Raw genomic sequence first — 23,517 nt, 5'->3', positions numbered from 1 at the left:
GGGGTTATAACATTTGTACCTACCTCAGACAAATAGTTGCAAATAGTCACTGGGCACCAAACTTGCACCAGTTTAACTGACCATTTCAAAACATACATGAACACCTAAGTGCTCAACTTTCATTATCCAAGTGAATTCTCATACCGACGAATCCATGTTGTAACTTAGCATGCTCATGACATCTGTCAATAGAATCGAGTATCTTTTCAAGGTTATCAAACTGACACCAAATTATATTTTAACGTAACTGTTGCAATGATCTCTAGACTAAGTAAATTTTTCATCCCCTTCTGAAGTACAAAAGACTTCCAGAATATCAATGGAAATATACTCTCACATGTCTATCTTTGATCACAGATCACGTCTCCCAGTATAAGTCATCACAGTGCCCTGATAAAATTCTTATTTGCTTGAAAATCCATCAATCGAATTCCAATTCTTACAGGAAAACTTACCTAAGTAAACTCATCACTTAGAATTTCATGTTCATCTCGTAATCAATATCCTGATCATAAACATCTGATAGAATCAGACAATACTGGTAAAACCTCCTGGTTCTCCCCCAGTATCACATGCGAGAACTACCCGTTCAGAATATTCACTTTTCAAGGAATCCTTTCCAAGACTATTCTGTCCACGGAAACCAAAGTCTGTATCTCTGATGAAGTTAGACGATAACTCAAATCCCTTGGAACTAATCCAGTACCAAGTATAATTCCAGAAGACTCAAATAAATCCTGAATATTTTCCTGATAATTATAATCATTTCTATGACTGTACATACAACGAGACTGAGTTAAGTCTTCCTATAATGCCAAACTAGAACAAAATAATCCTTTCAGAGTACACCGGCATAAGGTCGCACTTACTATACCATCTCGGAACATGTTAGTCAAGAGCATCCTGGCATAATTCATCTCTGAGTCTCCGATATTATGCAATATTCCTATCCGGACCAAAATCACTGGTCAAGGAAAAATTCTCTGCAGAGGCATAACTCAAATCCCGAGTTTGCAAGCATCTGATAATTAAATCCTTTTGAATATCAATTCAAATAATCTCTTGGATTAAATCCTGAAATCATAAATCAAGATCAAAACTTATCTATTCAGAACGATTACTTGTCAAGGAAAAATCCATTCCAAGAATGTTCTGACAACGGAACATCTTTATCTCAAACAGACGATAACTAAACCGTGATACCACACCTGGTATATATCCTATCCAAAGTCATACCCTATTGTGACTGTTGCCAAATTTCCAGACTGATTAGCCTTCCCTATATAGTCCCTGGAGCACCAAGGCCTCCAAACAATCTCTGAAGTATGGAAACTTCCAGAGGAATACAGACTAAGAGTGGCGCCTCCTCACGTCTAGTACTGGTCACAATCCACAACTCTTGGTATTACTTAGTCTGTCATACTGATGAAAATCCATCATCACTAGGTAACAACCTAAAAAGATCAAAACATCGAATTGCTCTAAGGAAACCCGGCTAGAACAAACACTCATGCCCCCTGATGAATTACATCATCTCTGGGAAACACTTGGCTTACTATAATATTTTAGGTAAAACATCTAGAACTATTCATTGAAAACATGCAAAATCCCAAGTACTCATTTAAACAATGATCAATCTTTTATTCAAAATAACCAAGTTAATCTTCAATGATTACAATACTTGAACTACAAATCCAGGTTCTAATACAATCTTTATTACAATCCCATGTAATACATAACTTAACTAAAAGATTACACTGAAAGATGTACAATACAACAATAACTGAGTACATCAAATACTGAAATCTTTAATACATCTGATTACAACTAAAATACTGTTTACAACATAATACAGTATTTAAATTCCTGCGGAATTCTTTCATTCTGTCTACTGATCTTGAACATGAAGTTTCCTGTCTGCTACTGATGTCAGCAGACCTTCTTCATCACAAGATCTAAAATATAAATAAAAATATATCCTACTAGAGATGTCCAAAGCTTCTTGAGACATCCTCTTTGTAGGATCTAACGGGGTGGCTTCCTTGGTCGACGGAGAATGGATGACTACATGTTACACATTCCGTTCAACCCTACGAAGCACCTGGCGTTGAAAACTGGATCTTCTCTTCCAGCTCCATCCTGCTGGGATCCAAATAATACGATCCTCTGCTGCCAACCTTGACAATGACGATCTTGGAAAAGCCTAGACATCCTGTTATTCCAATTCCTGATACTGCTATCGTCATTGAAACCAAATTGTAATCCTACAAAGGATAATCCAAAATCAATACTATGTCCCAAAGAATCTTATTGCATGCTCTGGTACCATAAATGTAGTGACTCGCACCGTGATCACCTACTAATCAGAACTTAAGCATGCAATTAATTAATAAAATAATCTTAATCAGAGTAACTGTGGAATCTTAAAATAAAATAATACCAGTTAGGCAAAACCTAGTGGTCAACCCTGCTATCCAGCCTTGGTCACCACCTAACCTCCCTGTCCCCGGGAGAACTACCTACAACTGCCCCATGGAATAGGGCATCCAGCCAACAGAAAATAACCGAAATTGAGCCTAACATGCTCTGTACGAGAGTATGAGTATACACTATTATATGCGCATGAATGCAAATAACTGGGTACCAAGACACTCAGGTCAAGAAACTAGCTCATAGACCGGGCCCAGGGTATATAGCACGCTGCGCCGTCGCCTCAGGAGGTGGCTCATATACCCAGTGGATAAAGGTGACCTGATACTAGTGCATGTGTCCAACCATCACGGTGACCTGACACAAGACTTACGTATCCAACCATCCACAAACTCGTAGGGTGAGCACCCTACTACAGGATAACTCTAAGGTAAAGGCTCAATATACTCATGTATGCAATATACAGTCATGATATGTTGTATATAAAGGCATATAAAACATGCAGTCACATAATCCATGCAAACACATAATACATGCATACCCAATCTGGATATCTCGAATAATACTTCCGTACATTTCTAAGGCAGATCCTAGAAGCTCCCCCTCTAGGTACAAGCCTAACATGCAGCACTACAACATAAATAACCATGCATTACCTAGCATGCCAAACATCACCTACTAGGCTTTAAAAGCCTTAATTAAACTATAGCCTACTCCCTATTTACTATAGAGAACCAAAGTCATACCTTCGTCCGTCGTCAGCCCGCTGATGACGCATGCCCCAGATCCTGGGCATAGCCTAGCTACCACCCCTAGGTGCCTTGCCAGAGCTCCGCCGCCTGGCTGCTACTGCGGACATTGTCCGCAATAAAAATACTATTTCCTACTCCAAATCTTAAAGAAAGAGTCTCGAATCCCTTAAATAGAGCAATTATCGGGAGAGGAGAGGAAAAATTGCTCTTCAAAATGAGGAATTAGGACCCCTATTTATAGGCGAAGTTCGGACGGTCCGAACTGGGTTCGGACGATCCAAACTGCCACTTGTCCGAGCCTTTTAGACATCTGGACCCTGCGGAGTTCGGACGGTCCGAACTCGGGTTCGGATGGCCCGAACTGGTCCGTGTGCTCCGAACTATTTTGGTCCTTCCGAAGTCATTTTTGGACCCCCGGGACCTAACCCATCATTTTCGAACGTTCCGGATCTGATTTTCCACTTATTTTCACCAAATAAGGACTTTTTAAACATGTTTTGACAATTTTCAAATTATATGTCATTTTCTAACATGTTTAAAATCACTTAATCTTGTAAAATGGAACCGGACTACTACAGATACTCTCTAATACTAATAGTGATCTCGAACTATAACTGCATCTATTTTCTGCCCACTGATGACGAAGGTTCCAAGAACAGCTCCGCTACAAGCCTCGTATCACCTTGCTAATTCCTGACCCTCGAGTATAAGGCTAAAAACCTGAGAATATATACTGAAACACACTCAAACACATCCAAACATACACTAAATATGAGAAACTAGACCCATATTTATAGGAAAGGGTTCGGAAGCTCTGATCCTGGTTCGGAAGCTTCGATCTCTGCATGTCTTTTACCTACCAAACTTTCCTGATCGGAAGCTCCGATATCACCCTTCGGAAGTTCCAATCTCCTGCATGTGTGTGTGTGTGTGTGTCCAAACGCTAGCGACACATCACTAGTGCGCATGGCCTAACATTCGGAAGCTCCGATCTCACGTTCGAAAGGTCCGAACTCACCCTTTGCTTCCGATCTCAGCTTCTATGGTTCGGTTCTTCCGAACCTACTTTAGAAGGTCCGATATCTTCGGCGGTTCCAAAGTCCTGATTCCACATTTCTGATTCGATTAAATCACTTGGTTAATTTAGATTGAAATCTCTTAATCATGTTTAACCGATTAACCTTGTAAAGTGGGATACGGGTTACTACATAAAATCATGAGGAGACCTACTTTTAAAACCAGAACTATGACGTGTAGCTCATCTGGCACCAAGATCCCGAGTGTGAGACGAGGTCTTGAGTTCGAGACCCAATTGTAACAACCCCTCCCCAAAACTAAAAAAAAAATAATATGAGAAGACCTACTTTAAAAACATTATTTTTTATCAACTATATATTTTTTTATTTTGATACATATTCTACGTACAAAAATATAAATTTCCATTTCTATGAAATGGATTATCAAAACAAAAATAAAATAGAATGGAATGCAAAAATTTAATATCATGCATCAGATATTAACTAAACACGTCTGCTAAGTTCGACATCAATATATAGTAGTTTTTTTAGTTGTTTTTAAAAGTAAAATGTTACGTGAAAAAATAGAAAAAATAACATTTTTATTAATTTTTTAAAATAATTTTTTTCCCTCTATCCTTTCATACTTTTATTTTCTATCACTAAAATAGTTTAATTATATGCATAGTACACATCTAAAAAATAATTCCAGTAAAAATTTTAGATCAAATTGATAAATAGGCCATCCAAACAATATTATTGGTTTTAAAATATTGTTCGGAACCTAAAACAAAACCAATTGACTTAAAAAAAATTCACCATTGTAGGATTATAACTAAAATCTATGGTTTTCTGCTTTTGATTTCAAATTGTGTAAGAATTTGTGGAAAAATGTATATATTTATCAATGTAAACAAACGTACATATATATAGTTATTACAGATTAACTAAACTATTAATCACAATTGATTCTGCCTAAGAATAAATAATCCTAACCGATTTGCAATATGATTTATTTACATAAATACAAGATATTTGGAATTGGAAATGATATTATATCCAAGCATTCCTTTAATACTTCCTCTCAAGTTGGAGCATGGATATCAAGAATTCCCAACTTGCGGGCAAGTGAGTGGAACGATACTTGCCCCAATACCTTGGTAAATATATCCGCAACTTGATTTTCACTTGATATGTAGGCCGTTTTAATCTCTCTTTTATCAATGAGTTCACGGATGAAGTGACAATCAATCTCAATATACTTTGTTCTTTCATGAAAAACTTGATTAGTAGCAATGTGCATGGCTGCCTGATTGTAAAAATATAAAAGTGCATGTTGATGGTGAATAATATTCAAATCTCGTAATAGATGCTTTAGCCAAGTTATCTCACAAGCAACTAATGCCATAGACCTATACTCTGCTTCGGCTGAGGATCTAGATATAGTTGTTTGCTTCTTGCTTTTCCAAGATATGAGCGCATTTCCAAGGAAAACACAATATCCAGTCACTGATTGATGTGTAGTGTCATCTCCAGCCCAATCAGCGTCACAAAAGCCAACTAAATTCACATCATTTTTAGAAGCAAAAAATAATCCTTGTCAGGGTGAATTCTTCAAGTATCTGAGCAGGCGATGGACTGCATCAAGATGAGGTCGTCTAGGTTGTTGCATGAATTGGCTAAGTGTATTAACCAAAAAAAGAAATTTTCGCCCTTGTTATCGTTAAATAAATTAACCTTCCCACAAGTCGTCGATAATGCGTAGGATTTTTTAGTAAATCACCCTCGGTAGGAGTGAGTTTCAAGGATTTCTCCATGGAAAACTTTTTTTGTTTCGCGCCAAGTAACCCTGCTTCTTGGAGAATATCAATAGTGTACTTGTGCTGGTTGAGTGATATTCCCATCTTAGAACAAGCTATTTCAATCCCGAGAAAATATTTGAGCAATCCAAGGTCCTTGACCTTGAAACAGGATGCCAGAAAATCTTTCACATTATCAATGGCCTCTTGGTTATTCCCTTTTATGATCATATCATCTACATATAATAAAATAGCTATAAATGAGTTTCCACGCACCTTAGTTAAAAGGGAATGATCAGCCTGCGACTGTTGGAAACCAAAATTTTTTATGGCTGACAGGAACTTATGGAACCACTCTCGTGAGGCTTGTTTTAAGCCATATAAGGATTTGTGAAGTCGACATACAAGTGACTCCCCTGTCGATGGAGACCTGGAGGAAGATGAATGTATACTTATTCGGTGAGATCTCCATGTAAAAAGGCATTTTGGACGTCCATTTGGTGGAGTTTCCAATCGTGAATAGCGGCAAGAGCAAGAAGTCTCCTCGAACCCAAACTCATACCTGAAAAAATCTTCCCGAACCCTCCACATTCGAGGTTTTCACTTCGAGGCCCTGAACTCGCGTGGAATATTGTCATACCTAACTTGAACTAGGAAGAAATATCTAGAAACCACTTGTATGTTATTTCCAAGTCATTGCTTTCTAGAATACTCTAGAAGGAATTAAATTAGAAGAATTTAGAACTACAATGATCCTTTGTAAATATCTATAGAATATCCAAATAATATTCCATATATGGTTCTGGAGACTTAATGTACACAATAGGATTAGATCGATTTCATTCATTCATTGTTATGTTGAGTATTATAAATAAGGTGCTCACTTCATTTGTAACCATCCAAGGTTTGAGAAGTGTTCAGGCAATACAAAGTTTCTTTATCTCAAAAAGCTTCAAGCGTTCTCTTGTTTTTTTTTTTTGCGTGTTAGGTTTACTTGCAACATTTCAAGGTATGATCTCGGATATGCATGTTTTGATTTGATCGGGGTTGTACAGGCGAGCAAGTACAAGACAAAATTTTGTACTAGTTCGAATTGTGGAGAGAGGAGAATCATGTTTACACAATGTACTACGATTTTCATCCTATTAATGGAAAGTCATTAATTTTTATGCAAAAATTATTTCTCTATTTGATATCCAATGCTCTCGAGGGAATATAAATGAGTAGAATATCAGTAGTTCGAAGTAAAGATATGATATGAGTCATAAAATGTTTTAGGTAACTGAGTAATGAAGCTGGCAGATGATGCGTGCAGGTCCACACCCCACAGAAAATAGTCATGGAACTCAAACAGTTGAAACTCGGCTACTAAAATCTTGATCGGACAATCAATTGTGTCTGAAAGAGGCTTGAATGACTGGCATACTTGGAACTCGCCGAGCCTTGATCTACACAGAACCAACATTTAGCCAATTGCAATCTTCTAGTGAAAGTTTTTTTAAGACGAGGAAGTGAAGCAGGAGGTGGCAACTATTAGGATTATCACTTGAAATTTGGATACGAGATAGTTTTAAAATGTTTAAGTTGTGAAACCAACCACGGGTAGGGCTAGAAAACTACAAGGCACCGCCGATTTTAGTTTATTCAAGGACATGCAATGGAAAAGATAGCGAGTCAAGTCTACAGCTTCACCAAGATGAACTATATAAATGCTCACAACATTTCTTGGTACAATTTCCGATATTTAACTCCTGATTTGCTCGGGGTTATACCGGTTACAAAGTACTAGCCGAAATTTTGTAGCAGTTGGAGTTGGGAATATAATCGTAGTTACAAATTCTACAACCTTATCCAAAAATATGATTCAAAATATCTTCAGGTAAGTGATAAATAGCGGTGATGATTTGATTCTCAATGGGTTCCATTAAATATGATTCAAAATATCTTCAGGTAAGTGAGAAATGTTGGTGATGGTTTGATTCTCAAATTAAGCTTGAAATTTAGGAGAAAATTCAAAGTTATTTAAATTTGCAAATCTAATGTTTCATAGATCTCAAAATACAGAAAAATATGGTATACACATACGGCTGACAATAGGGCGAGGTAGGGACAGCGATGTCGTCCCCATCCCTATCCTCGAATTATACCCTCGCCCCATCCCTAGTTCAACCTAACCAAGGAATCCCATCCCCAAACCCACGGGGATCAAATCCCCATCATCTCTATAGAGATGAAAACGAGGCGGGTTTGGGGTCGGAGCTCAGAACCCGTGAGGATCCTCGTGTTCGTCTCCATCCCACTGAAATTTTCATTTTCTCAACTCATTGTCTTTTTACATAAATTTAATTCTAATGTTTAAATCAACTATCGTTTTCTTAAATTTTCAAAAATTGAAAGCAAAAAATACAAACAATAACGAAACTCACATTTATTTTATAAACAAAAAATGCAAAGTGCACTATATGTCAACAAATAATAGAGTAAGTCTAGATAAATATTTTCGAAATTCATTTCACAATTGAGTATTAAATTTTAAAATAAATATATCAACGTGACCATTTTTAAAATGACATAAATATATCAACGTAACCATTTTTATGGGTAAAGGTACGATAAGCATGGGAAAGATTGGAATATGACACATACCTTGATAATGAGTGTTTGGTGTTGGATCTAACTGAAAGAGACGATCTTGTGACAGGGAGAGTATGATTGATCTGATAGTCTTGCAGATGAGCTGGGACACGTCGTTGACGAGTATATGTCCGAAATGTGGTTTCTGGGATGACTTGGGGTTCAGTCACCAGATGTTGTGTGGTGAGGGATGGTGTACTTGGTGGATCAAGATTGTGTGATGAGGATGATTCTTGTTCAGAATTGGTGTGAGTGACGGGAGGAACATGAATGTCTTGTGTGAGTGGAGTAGTTAAGGTGGTCTCCTCGTCGATTGGTTTTGGCGAGATGAGAGTGTCGTGTGGATCATCATGTGATTCAGTAGAGTAGAGAAATATATTTTCATGGAAAACGACATCGCGTGAGATGAGGAATTTTCTATCTTTCATATCATAGACAAGGTATCCCTTTTGTCCCGATGGATATCCAAGAAAAACACATCGGTGGGATCGTGCATCGAATTTGTGAGTAGGAAGAAGATTGGTAGCAAAACACAGGAATCCATAGGTTCTTAAATGCGAGTAAGAGGGGACCTGTTTGTGTAGTTTCTCATATGGTGTTTTCTGAGATAGAAGTGGTGTAGGAAAACGATTAATGAGATAACAAGCCGTAGTGACAAGTTTGTCCCAAAATTTTAAGGGGAGATGTGCTTGAAACCGTAGGGCTCGAGCAACATTTAAAAGATGACGGTGTTTACGTTCAACAACCCCATTTGTTGAGGTGTGTAAATACAAGACCGGTGGAAATTGGTACCACACTCACGAAAAAAAATTTCTAAGGAAAGAATTATTTTCCATTGTATGATCGTATGCCTTTAACTGAACAATTGTGTTGTGATTTGACCCATGCGAAAAAAAATTTAATGAGGGATTGGGTTTCAGATTTGTGACGCATAATATGAACCCAAGTGTAACGAGAAAAATCATCTACGATAGTTAAAAAAATAGCGTGCTCTAGAATGAGAATAAATCATATGTGGTCCCTAAATATCACAATGTATTAAATCAAAAGGTGCATTATTAGAAATATTACTAGAAGGAAATGGTAAGCGTGGTTTTTTTGCGAGATGACAAACATCACAAGTAGTGCTAAAATTAAAAGAGATATCTGGAATAGTTTTAGATAATAACTGTAGTGGGGTGGCAGAGAGGTGTCCAAGTCTTCTATGCCAAAGATTAGTTGTGTGGCGAATTGTGTTTAACAAGTGTGGACTCCGATGCGGGGTAAGGTAATAAAGACCATTACTCTGTCTGCCCAGTCCAATCGTCTTCTTTGTAGTTGAATCCTGCAACACACAAAAATAAAGATAAAATGTCACATTACAATTTAAGGCTTGTGTAATTTTGTTGATGGAAAGTAAGTTAACTTTGAAGGTTGGGACATGAAGCACATCATCAATAGTTATATTATTGCATAATCTCATGGATCCAATAGATTTGATTGGAGTGTGTCCGCCATTTGGTAACTGCATGATGGGATGTTAAGCAGCTAGTTCATTTGAAGTAGGAGGATTTCTTGATACAAGATCTGTGGCACCACTGTCTAGTATCCACATGTTATGAGGTAAAAAGGAATCATTACCTGATGTGTTGATAAGAGACTCATGGTTACCATTTTATTTGCGAAGAAGTGCCATAATTTGATCATACTCCATTGAAGTGAATTGCTTTGTATCTACGTTGGAAATGGATGGAGGATTGATACTTTTATTCCCTTTGGGCTTGACATTTTTTTCCGTGATAGAGATGTCCAGAGGGAACCCATGAATGTAGAAACATCGATCAATAGTATGGCCGTCCAAATCACAGTAAGAGCATTGAATTGGTTTATCTCCAATTGGAAGTCTGTGGGAGTCGGCTTCTTTGACTTTTCGACTTCGATTTTGCATCTTTTTGTTGGGTCAAGTTTGCATTATATCCAGTGTTCTTTCGATTGGAAGCGACTTCAAATTTTCTCTTGTGTTGTAATATGAGAGCATGGGCCTTGCGAGTGTTAGGTACATTTATGTGAAATATTTTAAAACTATGATTTTTTTTGGGGGGGTGGGGTGTTGGGGTTGTTCAAAGTAGGAGAATCAATTACTTTTGAATAGTCTTGAAGTCATGTAGTATCCAACATTAGAAAAAAGTGTATTTAATCCCATGAGGAATTGCATGACTTTTTCTTTTTCTTCTCTTTCGATAATAGCTTTGACACTTCCACAAGTACAAGTAATTGGGTCATAATAAGAACCCAACTCATCCCATAGATCCTTCAATTTGGTGTGGTAAATCGACACAGATTGGTATCCTTGTTGGTGTTCTGTGATTTCGCGGTGGATCTCGAAGATACGAGCATTATTCCCTTGTGGAAACCTGTCATGTATATCGTTCCAAACATCGAATGCATGTTCTGCATATATGATGCTGGCAGCGATGTCGGGCTAAACGGCGTGGAGAATCCATGATAACACCATATGATTGCATCATTCCCAAGCTGGAAACTTTTTGTCTGTTGCCTTACTATATGAAATTCATTAAAGTACAAACATTGAAGCATAAAGTACAATTATAACATGTCACAATTATCTTTCATTGAACCCAAAGATTTGTATGAATTTCTAATAATTATTTCTTTCTATTTCTTCTCTGTCTTTTCCAAATTCAAATATTATTTCTACACGTACCTCTCTTCTCTCTTTAATTCACAATTATATATACATTATTGGGTGCAATAATTGTTTATGCTGGTAGAGCGATCGAACCAAGCTGCTGTGCGGTTTAAAAGATTTGATTTGCACTATTATCACCAGCTATAATTTTTGGTAAAGCGGCAAGCGCTCAATCCTACAATTGGTATTAGAGTCAAGGTCATAGGTTCGATTCTCATTTATTGCAGGGAGGGAGATTGTTGGGGTGCAATAATTGTCCCTAGCTCCTTGCCATGACGCTTGAGCTGTTGTACGGTTTAAAATATACGAGTTGTACCATTACCACCAGCTATAGTTTTTGGTAAAGTGGCATGCGCTCGGTCCACATACACATTTTTCTTTTCCTATTCAATTTTTTAAAATAGTTTTTACATGATTTACGAAGAAATATTTTCTAGATTGTTGATTTAATTTTACAATTTATTAAAGAAATTCTTGGATACAATATCATTCCTGATTCCAAATCTCTTGTATTTATGTAAATAAATTATATTGCAAATCGGTTAGGATTATTTCCTCTTAGGCAGAATCAATTGTGATTAATAATTTAGTTAATCTGTAATAACTATATATATGTATGTTTGTTTACATTGATCAATATATACATTTTTCCACAAATTCTTACATGGCATCAGAGAAAACCACATTCTGAGAAATCACTTCCGCTGCAATGGGAGACGAAAGCAAGAAATCAGATACTGGAACAAACCAGTTGGATCCACTTACTTTACAACAATCTGATCATCCTGGTTTGGTTCTTGTCTCCAAATTATTTGATGGGAATAACTACGGGCAATGGAGTCGTGCCATGCACATAGCTTTGAGTGCTAAAAACAAAACCAGATTCATCAACGGAACGATCAAATTGGATGTTTCTTGTTTGGGCCTATTATTGGAAGATTGTAGACTCCTTGCGTCGGAACTACAATCTTGTTCATTATCTTTTGTTAGATCAGCAACCAGGTGGCACATAGGTTAGCAAGATTGGTTGGTTCTATGTCTGGTTGTACTGGACAGGTTCTTAACTTGTCGCCAGTCTTATCTCGTGTATCTTCTCTATTTTGATAGTTATGCTACTGAATGAAAAACATTTACCATTAAGAGCGCATCCGATTCGACGATAACATTAGAAAGATTGAGTTCCTTTAGCCGACTGAGGGCCTCACGAACTCCCATTGCTTCGGCCGTTGTTGAGTTAAATTCACCAGGAATACATCCGCAAATAGCATTGATAACAGCTCCAGAGGAGTCGCGATGATGCACTCGTATCCCATGCGTGGAGGATCCTTGAAGATAGCTGCATCAACATTGCATTTGAGAAAGTTGCTGGGTGGATTAGTCCAAGCTGTTGTGACTTGTGATCTGCTGAATAGAATCAGAAGGAGATATATCATTCCCCAGATTGACATGTTGCCATTGATTGAGTAGATCCATTGCTGAGTGAAAGATAAGAGTTGCATTTTTAGTATTCCTGCTCCAAACCACATCGTCCCTAGCATTCCAGGTGTTTCAAGATATCATAACTGCACTCTCAATATCAGAAGGAGAGTGATTGTTGTTTAAAGAGTTCCACCAATCAGAAAAAGATGTTGATGCACTCATGATGCTACCAATAGAAGAGAGACACCAAACGCTCTGGGCAAAAGGGCAAAGAACTAGACATGGAGATCTGTTTCGGGATCATGATTATAGATCGGACACCATTTTGGAATATCAATTCTCCTACCTCTTAAAGTCATCCTAGTTGGAAGACAGCGTGACAACGTTCTCCAAATAAAGTTTAAAACTTTGGTGGGGTGGGGTGGGGTGGGGTGGGGTGGGGTAGGGGGGATGTTGAGTTTCCAAACCAGATGCCAATTGATCTCAATGTTAACTGATTCTGGTGCTGGTGCATGGAGAGATGATAACAATTTGTAACCACTTTTCACCGTATACAGACCCTTGCAATCGGAACCCCAGATCCATCTATCTACATTATCGCGTATGCTCAAGGGAATGGATAGAATTAATATCATATCGCGCTCCTCAAAAAGATCATTCAAAACATCCCTATCCAAGTCTCCTACTTGAGATGTTCGCAAAGAACTAACCTTTTCATGTTGCAGCTCCAAGGGGCAGGCAAAAATAATATATGGATTTCTAGGATCAGGCAGCCACGGTGTATCCAAAATATTCGTCTGATTTCTAGAACCAATACGACATCTAGCACCACAACGAAAATCTTGTGTTTCCAATAAACTCCGCCACAATAACCTACAAAACATGTTAGTCAGATAACCTACACTGGGCAAGTCATGTGCAATAGACTAGTCCAAAAAAGTCTTTGTAGAGAATCGAACGTCTGACCACTAAAAAAGTGCTTATCTACTCATCAAATTACATGTTAGCTAATTTTAATTATACTCCACGTTGAGTTGTTACATTTAAAATTGGACATATCTACCACAATTCTTTTTATTTGGAAAGTTAAATTATATAGTCTTCCAACTATTACTACATTCTCATATATTTTTATACACGTGATTTTTAATATTTATTTTTGTAGTTTACTTAATATTTGTTCCAAAAAAAAAAAAATCAAACAACCACCAAACAGTTGAATGTGATAATGCGAGGTTACATGTTACTTTAAAATTTTTAAAATTTATCAAATTGGAGGTGAAATTAATGAAAAGCATGTGAAAATAAATAAAACACTAAATTTGACATTTCGTCTATTTTTTAATTTATTGTTCGAGGGTTAATTTTGAAAGTTCTGTTAAATATATCAAAAGTAGTTATTATAATATTTTTTTATTTTATTAAATAATATAAATATTTGGAACATGATATGTGAGATAGATCAATTTCATAAGATAAATATCTTACTTAACCCAAATCATGAAAAATTTTATGTTTTATGCAGGGATGAAATCAGGAAATTCAATTAAAGGAAGAAAAATGATTTTTTATTAAAAAGAGGGCGACATCAATAAATCAATTAGGAAATGAAAACTTCGTAACTGGTTTTATGTCAAAATATTTTTTTTTTTAATATATATATCGGAGGCTATCTCACATAAATAGATATCTATCTTTACCCTTTCAACCAAATTTTCTTCCATGTATAGTGTTTAATTATTTGAGTAATCTCTCTAAAAAACAAAGGCAAAGGCAAAGTAATAGTAAATCAGAGTCAAAATCTTTTGACTAGCCTAGGGTTTTACGCTGCCATATCCATGAAACTTGCTCCGCTCAGCTCCGTCCAAAATGCCCACGACGACTCCTTGTGGACGGCGGCATGGGTACCGGCAACCGAAGATTCGCCGCCGCTTCTCTTGACGGGGTCGCTGGACGAGACGGTGAGGCTCTGGAATCCGGAAGGCCCTGAGAAGCTGCTGACGAACACCGGACACTGCCTCGGAGTCGTTTCCGTGGCGGCTCACCCGTCCGGCAGAATCGCGGCATCCGCCTCCATTGATAGCTTTATTCGAGTCTTCGATGTCGCCACCAACAACACTATAGCCACTCTCGAGGCTCCCCCATCTGAAGTCTGGCAACTGCAGTTCAATCCCCAGGTATCCTTTTTTCTTGTATTGAAGTTCATGTGGTCGAGAATTTTGTTTAGCATGAGCTCATGTGCTGATGAGTGAATCAAGTGATCGGAGAGTGTTGAAAAGAATCCCGGTAGCTCAGGTGAAAAATATTAACGCGCTGTATACCAGTACTCTGAATTGGTACTGAAATTAGGTGCAGACGCTGTTAATCGGTTATCCTCTTGAAGGCGTTTTGTATGCTAGACCGAAGGCTCCTTGTGTTTGTATCATTGTTCTATTTTAACTGGGTAGATTTGAGCTCTGTGGAAAACGAGTTAAAGAAAGTATAACTGAAATGAAGTCTCAAAACCCCTTGCATCTGTGAATATTCCGAATAATTTTTGAAGGACTGCACGCCCCTTTGTCGATTTAGGTTAGCTGGTGTCACCAACTACATATGTCATCTACCATGGGCTGGAAAACTTGGGATCCTATTGGTCAAATGTTGGAAAAGTCGAGGGAAAAACATTTCGTTGCTTATGGAATTTGAGTGATTTTGTTATGAACCATGATTAAAATAATTGGACAACAGTTGTCAAACAATCCAAGTAGAATGTAAAATGCCAATCAGTGAGCTAGATCATTATTTCGTGCCTTCTTTAACTTGAAGTTAATATCTTATTGTCATAATTGCAAGTATTCACTCGGGTAGACACGTGGAAAGTGCGACGAGATTTTTGCAGTTAATGTAAAATCGTAGGACTTCTACTTTACTTTTTGCTATTTCTTGCCTTTTTTTCTTTCTTTCTTCTATTTTTTGCCTAACTTGTTTTGAGAGTTTCCAATATGTATTGTTTGCTGAATAACCGAGGATTGCCCTTGTTGGAATTCGTCTCAAGAGTTGGTAGAACTGTTATCATTCTAAATTCTTTCTTACTTCCTTTTTGTTTTGGGAATGAGGGAAATCATCATTAGCAAATTATGAAAATTTATACTCATGTCGATCATGAATGTGAGTTGGATATAGTGTTTCATGCCTATGTTGAACTTAGATTCTAAATTTGGAGCATGTATCACAAGTTTCAGATTCTTGTTGATGTCAATTATTTCACTTGGAAATGCACCCGTTTTAGGTAATGTTTTGACACGGTTTTTGTACATGTCTATGTAACTTAGATTCTAAATTTGGAGCATGTATCACAAGTTTCAGATTCTTGTTGATGTCAATTATTTCCCTCAGAAATGCACCCATTTTAGGTAATCTTTTGACACGATTTTTGTATCTGTGGCTGTCTATGTATTCATCAATCAATTTAAGATCAAGCAATCTAAATAGCTTTGTTGACTTTTTAGATAGATTAGATCATGAAGTTCTTCCAGTGCCATTACGCACATATGCTTTGCTGTGAGATGTGTTTGCTCATCCTTTTTTTTGGTCAGTGTGTAATACATAGGAGGGATGCTTGGCTGTACATTATTATGAAATTCAAATTCTCCTCGATGACACATCATATTATAATCTTTTTCCATGATATTCAATGATTGCTGTTGTTTAGCTACTAGCTCAGAGAGTGCAATCCCCTGGTTCTGTGGATCTTTTTCAACTTTTGGTTGAAACTCCCGATCAACTGTGAGATTTATTAACATTACAACCTCCTTTTGGACTAAGCAAAAACTATTTATTCCTTTTCAGGGCACAACGCTAGCAGCTGCTGGAGGTGGTAGTGCTTCAGTGAAGCTGTGGGATACTGCCGAATGGCAGTTAATTGCCACATTATCAGTTCCTCGACCGGAAGGCTTGAAACCCCCTGAGAAAAGTAGCAATAAGAAGTTTGCCCTCTCGGTGGCGTGGAGCCCTGATGGTAGACAAATCGGTTGTGGCTCAATGGATGGCACCATCTCCATCTTTGATGTGGCTCGTGCAAAATTCTTGCACCACTTGGAAGGCCATTCCATGCCAGTTCGCAGTCTGGTTTACTCATCAGCACCCCTCGATTCAAGAGTTCTCTTCTCCGCCTCTGACGATGGCCACATTCACGTGTATGATGCTGAGAGGAAAAGTTTGATTACATCTATGTCAGGTCACTCTAGTTGGGTTCTGAGTGTCGATGTGTCCCCAGATGGAGCAGCAATTGCTACAGGATCAAGTGACAAAACTGTGAGGCTCTGGGATCTCAAAATGAGAGCAGCTACCCAGATATTAACCAGCCACACCGACCAGGTATGGGCCGTGGCATTTGGACCACCTTTGCGGACAGATATAAGATCTTGTCTGCTGGCAAGTGTGTCCGACGACAAGTGTTTATCCTTCTATAAATTTTCCTGAGTTTGTCAATTTAATTAGAGGTTAGCAAAATTTAGCAGTGGATAGCAAAATTGTGGGTAAACTTCGGATCTGCTTTATGTACTGTCCTGATTTGTGTTGTGCACTGTCCATACAAAAATTACATTGTTTATTTGGCTTAATCAATGACCATGATGGTAAAATTTGATGCAATTTTTTCTGGATTATTTTTGTCATTTTAGTATGAAATTGTTTGGTTTTGCATGTGTTATTTGCATTGAAAAGTGTACTCAACGAATTTGACATTTAACTCTCGTATTAAGCGGGAAAAAAATTACATGTTAGTGGTATGTGAAAGTCAAATATAACAAGAGTAGGATTCACAACTTGTGAGATGGTCTTTTCGAATTTTTTTCGTGAGGTTGATTAACCTAACTCATATTTACAATAAAAAATAATACTTTTGACATAAAAAATGATATTTTTTTATAGATGACTCAAATGCATGATATGTGTCACGAAATTGATCTGTGATACCATAGCACTAGAATTTTTATGATAACAATACATAAAGTACAGGGAAGTCGAACACACAATTACACGATTTTGTATTATGTGAATGGTTATATTTTATGATGTTCAAGTTTTATTTTATATTATGTGACGCGAAATAAAACTTGATTTGTTATGATGTTATGCTATAATATAATAATCTTCTTCAATTATTTTGGGTTTTTTATGATATTGTTTTTTATGAGATAATTTACATTCATCTTCCCTAATTTTTTTGTTTCTGGCATTTACCTTCTTAGTGTGTTATAATTTTTATACTTGATAAGAGAGTTGAGTGTCCAATACATAAAGTATAGGGGATATGAATGAAAATGAATCGTTTTTTATTTAACGCCAACATACTCTTATTTTACATGTTATTATATTTGAAAAAAAAAATCCTATTCTTAAATAATTTAGTGGATACCAAAATATGTGATGAAATCACTTTTCAACCAAAAATCATCAATGGACATCATTTTCTTTTTTAATTAAAAATAGTCTATATAATCTAATTTTAAAATTATCGCCAGATTACACAAAAATCACCGAATAAAAAAATCCGGTGTACATGTATTAGGAGTATTAGCGTATATTAATAATATAGTTTAGATATTAAAGGGCAACAACTCAATAATTTTTAATTTGAAGATTCAAAATAAACATAATTCTTAATCTAAAAATTTGGCAAATGAAAATTTCGAATAATCGAGTAGAAAACATTCATCTGGACCTAAATGTATAATTTCAACTTCGATTAAAGAGGATAGTAGAAAACATTCATGTGGGCCGATTTTAATTTCGACTTCAATTAATAAGGATGCTAAAAATAATTTCAAATTCAGCGTAATTTGTTTATCAAAAAAATTTTTTTGGGTATATTTTCCATACGTAATTCAAATTAAAAAAAAATTAGAACTAAAATCTCAAACGTAATATTTCAACAATAAATAAAATACATCCAATTGGGTATCATCACTTATATTGAAGAAAACTAATATAAAATATGCTTTCCACATCTGATTTTATAAGTTTATTTGAATGTGACGTATTAATTCTTTCACGTGTTCATATAGATATATAGAGTAAACCCATTTTGTCAAGTACTGAAGTTTACATATATAATACTTTTAATTGTTATTAACAAATTTGTGTGATTGCATGAAACATATTTAGCAGCAAAATGGTATATATATATCAACTGCCCAAAACTTTCCAAGTCCAAAGTGCAAGTAAATGACAAAATAACTTCATATATACTCGTGAACGAATCACTGCTAATGTTACAATAATAAGAGGTAAGACAGTAATAACATCCACTTCCAAAGTTAGAAACATCGAATTTGAAGTCATAATGAACAAGGACTTTGCCATGTCGATAAATCGGCGACAAGATCACGGAGATGATTGATCATATCCTTGAGGTATTTGTTCTTGGTAGCTAGTTCCTACAACTCGAAAATATCAGTGTAATATGAGTGAAATTGTGAATGATGCAGAAAAACTATATGGTGCAAACAAGGCAAAAGAGTGGCGATAAGTGACAACCGGTAAGAACAAATAGCACTCAAGAGTCGAACCTTCCCCGATTCAAATGAAAGTTCACTAAACGAGTGCTCTATTAGCCTTGGGTAAACAAAGGGATAGTTGGACCAACTTTAGGGGGAGAACCATTGGAATTACAGAACAACTAAAAAGGTTGCAGCAGTCATTTAGCCAGCATGAAATAATGTATTCAGACATCTTTGTGTACGTGCGCCATAAATCAACCTTAAAGTTAAAAAAATATCTAATTGTAATTTCACAAACTCACAAATAACCAGAGACATGATCATTAGTTTATAACCAGGGCATGTAAATAAATATAAGTTAAAATTTCATTTATAATGAAGTATGCAACTATGCAAGTACTCTTAGTAGCAACGATTTAGGACAATTAGAGTAATTTTACATGTCTCATCTTTCATAATATCCTGTTACCTTCCAAATAAAAGTTTAAGCAGATAATTTTCCAAATAAAAGTTTAAGCAGACAATTTTCCGGAAACCAAATCTCGTAAAATGAACACGATGGCACCAACATTTAGCGGAAAGGGTATTGTCAACTAATTACTATCATCTAGCAATTAGCGTTAGCATGTCATTTTTTTCGGCATTGTAGACAAATATCTACACATCCTATAGGTAATAGAGATCATCTTACCATCATTCTTTGTTCGCCTAATCCTTGTGTAATGTGTACTCATGACAACAACAAAATGGAATAAAATTGTTCTGTTCAAACTTCAAAACTAACATCTAACCCCCGATACTCCAATAGGTAATGCACTTCACCAGAGCAATAAGCGAGATAAACTAAACCAATAAATCCACTAGTTGGATGAATTATTATACCTTTCTCAAAGTATCTGCGTGCTCTTCAAGCGTCTCTATTTCTGTTTCATCAGAAGGAGATGTGGAACTGCTGATAGGAACTGTTTCGGAAGCTTTGGCCTACGTTAAATGAATATTGCCTCCATTCATAATTACTCAAGAAATGCAAATGGCTAAAATCAAATTTGAATGCAAGACTAACCAAAATCAACAATATTTTTCATAAATTCAGTTTCAAAAACCTTGGGTTAGTGTTATTCTTTCAAAAGTGACAACATTTACTGCAAATATTCAACTTACATTGTGCTAAGAAATTTCAAGGATGGTCATCAATTGAAGGTGAAAAAACATAAGCAAATAACAAAAATCAATTAAAAGAAGCCCTCTCTCCAAAAATGTACCTTTTGTGCATTGGAAATTGCGACGAGAACAGAACGAAGGGAAGTGACGGACGACTTGTACTGAAGCCGAGCATCGTCGAGTGCGCCACCACCAATATTATCGAAGTTGTTATGATTATTTGGATGAGACTGAGATGCAGAAGCCGACGAAGAAGCGGATGACGAAGAGTCCGACAACACGTCGCCGTTGGTATGCTGCCCGGCGCTCATACTACTAGCACCAGTGGTGTTGTTATGAGGAAGGGAAGCAGAATTAGTGGTGGACCAGAGGGAGGGGTTACAGAGCTCATCGTTCATGGCAGAAAGGATTAAGAAAGCGGCATCGATTGTTTCTTCGAGGTGTTTGCGGCCTTCGAGAGCCAGTTCTTGGGTGGACTTGTTGATGTAGGTGGTGGAGGTGGGGGATGAACTCAGCCTAGATGCTTTATCTTCCATTTGCAGGCGACACTTATGTGGAGCTGGTAGTAGAGCAATGAGAATCGCTCGGTAATAAGAATACTAAAAGTTGGGTTTTTAAATTACCCAAATTTTAAAAAATAAATTAATAAATATTTCAAATTTGCTATAATATGGTTAGAGTCGGGCTTCAAACACCGCCTCATTCTTTTGTATTTCAAGTAGCTCCTTGGAAAGGTACTGTCAAACAGGCCGGTCCTTGGCGGGGCGGGATGGAAATCCCCAACCCAAAGTGGGTTACGGGTAAGGCGAGCAGCCACCAAAAAAAAAATCCCTACAATTCATTGAATTTATACTGTTTTTTGCATCCATTAACATTCAGCTTTATCTATATTATCAATCCCTTTAATTTTCTCAAAATAAATCCAAATATCAGAACTCAGAAGTTTCTCTAGACCTTTAAGTTGAACCTTCATCGTGCTTAGCACTTTCCTATTCATCCACATCTAAATTAATAGTTTGATTTTGAGAAGAGTCCATTTCAAAAAAACAATCTTTAATAACAATAATAATAAATAAGTAGCCATCAAGGTAAACTGAAAAAAAAATGACATTCAACAAAAACAAAGGATAAGAACTATTGAACAAGTATTTTAGTTGAGTCATTTTCTCAAAAACCTCATGTAAACTTTCGGTCATACTTTCCCTTCAATTAACCTTCCATCATTTTGAGCAGCTATTATAAGGCATTCTTTACAAATTATATTACTTTTGGTGTCATTGTATGTATGTATATTGTTTTTGTCATATATTCTAACTACTAATACTATATTACTTTAGTTAATTAGTCTCTTGCTTGTCCACATTTTCTATTCGTTGTTTTGAAGAAATATAATTATTATTTCTAATTTCTAACTAGTTGATACTTCATAATTTCGTGCCCTAATAAGTAAAAAGAGCAACTAATGCGCATCATGGAATCTCCAAGACAAATCCGAAGTTCATGCTTAGATATGTTTATTTTAATTTCTTACTTGATTTTAGCACGATACCCCACAAATAAATGTTTGAAACTTTTGATGTATGCTGTAGAATATGGAAGAAAAAGGCACACAAACACAATGTGTTGAAAATAGAGACAGACTGACACTGTACATACCACCGTACGTGATGAACTCTCCGGGGAGGTTAAGCGGTAGGCCGGCGGCGCGTGGTGCTGACTCGTGACTGGTGCGCTCTGGAGCAGAGAACCAAGAAGAGAGAAGAGACTACTGGTAGAACTGTAGAACGGATAAAAAGAACTAGGGCTTTGAGAGAAAATAAAATTAGGCCAAGGCCCATCTATTTTGGGTTTTTGGAATTTTGGAATTTTTTTTTGGCCTTTCTCAACCCCGAGCCCGCCACGTCTAAGTCCGCAACCAGCACGGGCAGGCCCATTTATGGTCACTTTCAAATAGGTTAAAATTTCGAGTAAAAATTAATTTTGTACATGAATTATTGGTTAAATGTGAAATTGGTATACGAACTTTTATTAATGATTTAATTAGTACATGTCCACCTTATTTTGATCAAATTATGATGAAAAAAAGGTATGATAGTCTTAAGATAATACAAATTAATTAAAGCAATAATATTATCTTGTTTCAAAACCAGCTTCATTATTTTTGTCCGTCAGAAAAACCGAAAACAACTTTCAATTTATTATTAATCATGTTCTCTTATAAAATTATTTGGTTTAAATAAATTTTCATATTTTTATTTGTTGATTAAAAAGCATCTGTCACGTTATGGCGGAGTTTAATTGGTGTTTTGATGAGTTTTTTTATAAATATTTTTTGAAACTTTAAATTATTTTTTATTAAAACTTACGTAATATCTTTATTAAAATAATCTATTCAATAAATATTTACATAGTTAAAATATTAAAAAATATTTTATCGCAATCACTATTTATTTAATATTTTTTTCAAAATATTATCAAGGAAATTATGTATAAAAAAATAAGAATTTTAGTTTAAAAATATTTATTATTTACTATGGTGTCAATTTATTTATTTACAATTATTTAGATATTGTATGCCTTAATATAATTTATCTAATATTATCGTTGAAATATATAATCTATTTAATCTATCTAATATAATAAATATTATGTAAAAATAAAAATTTTAATCAAATCAATTTTTACGTATACAATATAATATACAAATATATTTAATTAAAAATAAAAATAAAATGTGTATTTTTTTTGTAATAAAGGGTAAATTGGATATTTTACATAAATGTCACCGGAAATTGACCGGAATTCGGCGGACATGTAACAATTAAGTCATTAACAAAATTTCGTGCACCAATTTAACATTTAACCAATAGTTTGTGTACCAAATTAATTTTTACTCTTAATATTTTTCTACCCAACATGTTTAAATTGTGTGGTGAGCTGGTCAAATCGACGGACCTAATCCAAATTGACAACTCTGTTTGGAAGCATGAATTTTTTGATGAAAATTGGTGGGATCTGGATTCTAGAGGGTGTTTGACTGAACTCATATAATCTCTTAAAATTTGTTTGACGACAATTTGGTTAAACAGCTTATAAAATTTCAAAATAAATTGTTCGACAACTTATGAGTTTTTT

The 23,517-nt window shown here is 35.9% G+C and overlaps 2 protein-coding genes across 2 annotated transcripts; one reads left to right on the top strand and one right to left on the bottom strand.

Moving 5' to 3' along the window:
* Positions 1 to 14,457: 14,457 nt before the first annotated feature.
* On the top strand, positions 14,458 to 17,420 carry LOC140891614 (WD repeat-containing protein VIP3). Its single transcript, XM_073300203.1, has 2 exons — positions 14,458 to 14,916; positions 16,568 to 17,420. Exons 1-2 carry the CDS (start codon positions 14,578 to 14,580, stop codon positions 17,198 to 17,200), a joined length of 972 nt encoding a protein of 323 aa, XP_073156304.1. The 5' UTR covers positions 14,458 to 14,577; the 3' UTR covers positions 17,201 to 17,420.
* Positions 17,421 to 18,947: 1,527 nt separating this feature from the next.
* LOC140891915 (mediator of RNA polymerase II transcription subunit 30) lies at positions 18,948 to 22,159 on the bottom strand. The gene is made up of 4 exons (XM_073300607.1): positions 22,039 to 22,159; positions 20,484 to 20,941; positions 20,104 to 20,202; positions 18,948 to 19,158 (listed from the first exon to the last, which is right to left on the bottom strand). Exons 2-4 carry the CDS (start codon positions 20,916 to 20,918, stop codon positions 19,060 to 19,062), a joined length of 633 nt encoding a protein of 210 aa, XP_073156708.1. The 5' UTR covers positions 20,919 to 20,941; positions 22,039 to 22,159; the 3' UTR covers positions 18,948 to 19,059.
* Positions 22,160 to 23,517: the final 1,358 nt, after the last annotated feature.

The sequence above is a fragment of the Henckelia pumila genome, chromosome 3 (genome assembly GCF_033568475.1).
Source record: "Henckelia pumila isolate YLH828 chromosome 3, ASM3356847v2, whole genome shotgun sequence".
NCBI classification, from domain to species: domain Eukaryota; kingdom Viridiplantae; phylum Streptophyta; class Magnoliopsida; order Lamiales; family Gesneriaceae; genus Henckelia; species Henckelia pumila.
This window is presented reverse-complemented; position numbering and strand designations above follow the sequence as displayed.

Excerpts from the sequence above, each read along its gene's own strand:
- LOC140891614 (XM_073300203.1), top strand. The coding sequence starts at position 14,578 with ATGAAACTTGCTCCGCTCAGCTCCGTCCAAAATGCCCACGACGACTCC. Across the intron at positions 14,917-16,567 it reads AACTGCAGTTCAATCCCCAG|GGCACAACGCTAGCAGCTGC; the intron begins GTATCCTTTTTT and ends ATTCCTTTTCAG.
- LOC140891915 (XM_073300607.1), bottom strand. The coding sequence starts at position 20,918 with ATGGAAGATAAAGCATCTAGGCTGAGTTCATCCCCCACCTCCACCACC. Across the intron at positions 20,203-20,483 it reads CAATTTCCAATGCACAAAAG|GCCAAAGCTTCCGAAACAGT; the intron begins GTACATTTTTGG and ends CATTTAACGTAG. Across the intron at positions 19,159-20,103 it reads ACGCAGATACTTTGAGAAAG|GAACTAGCTACCAAGAACAA; the intron begins GTATAATAATTC and ends TTCGAGTTGTAG.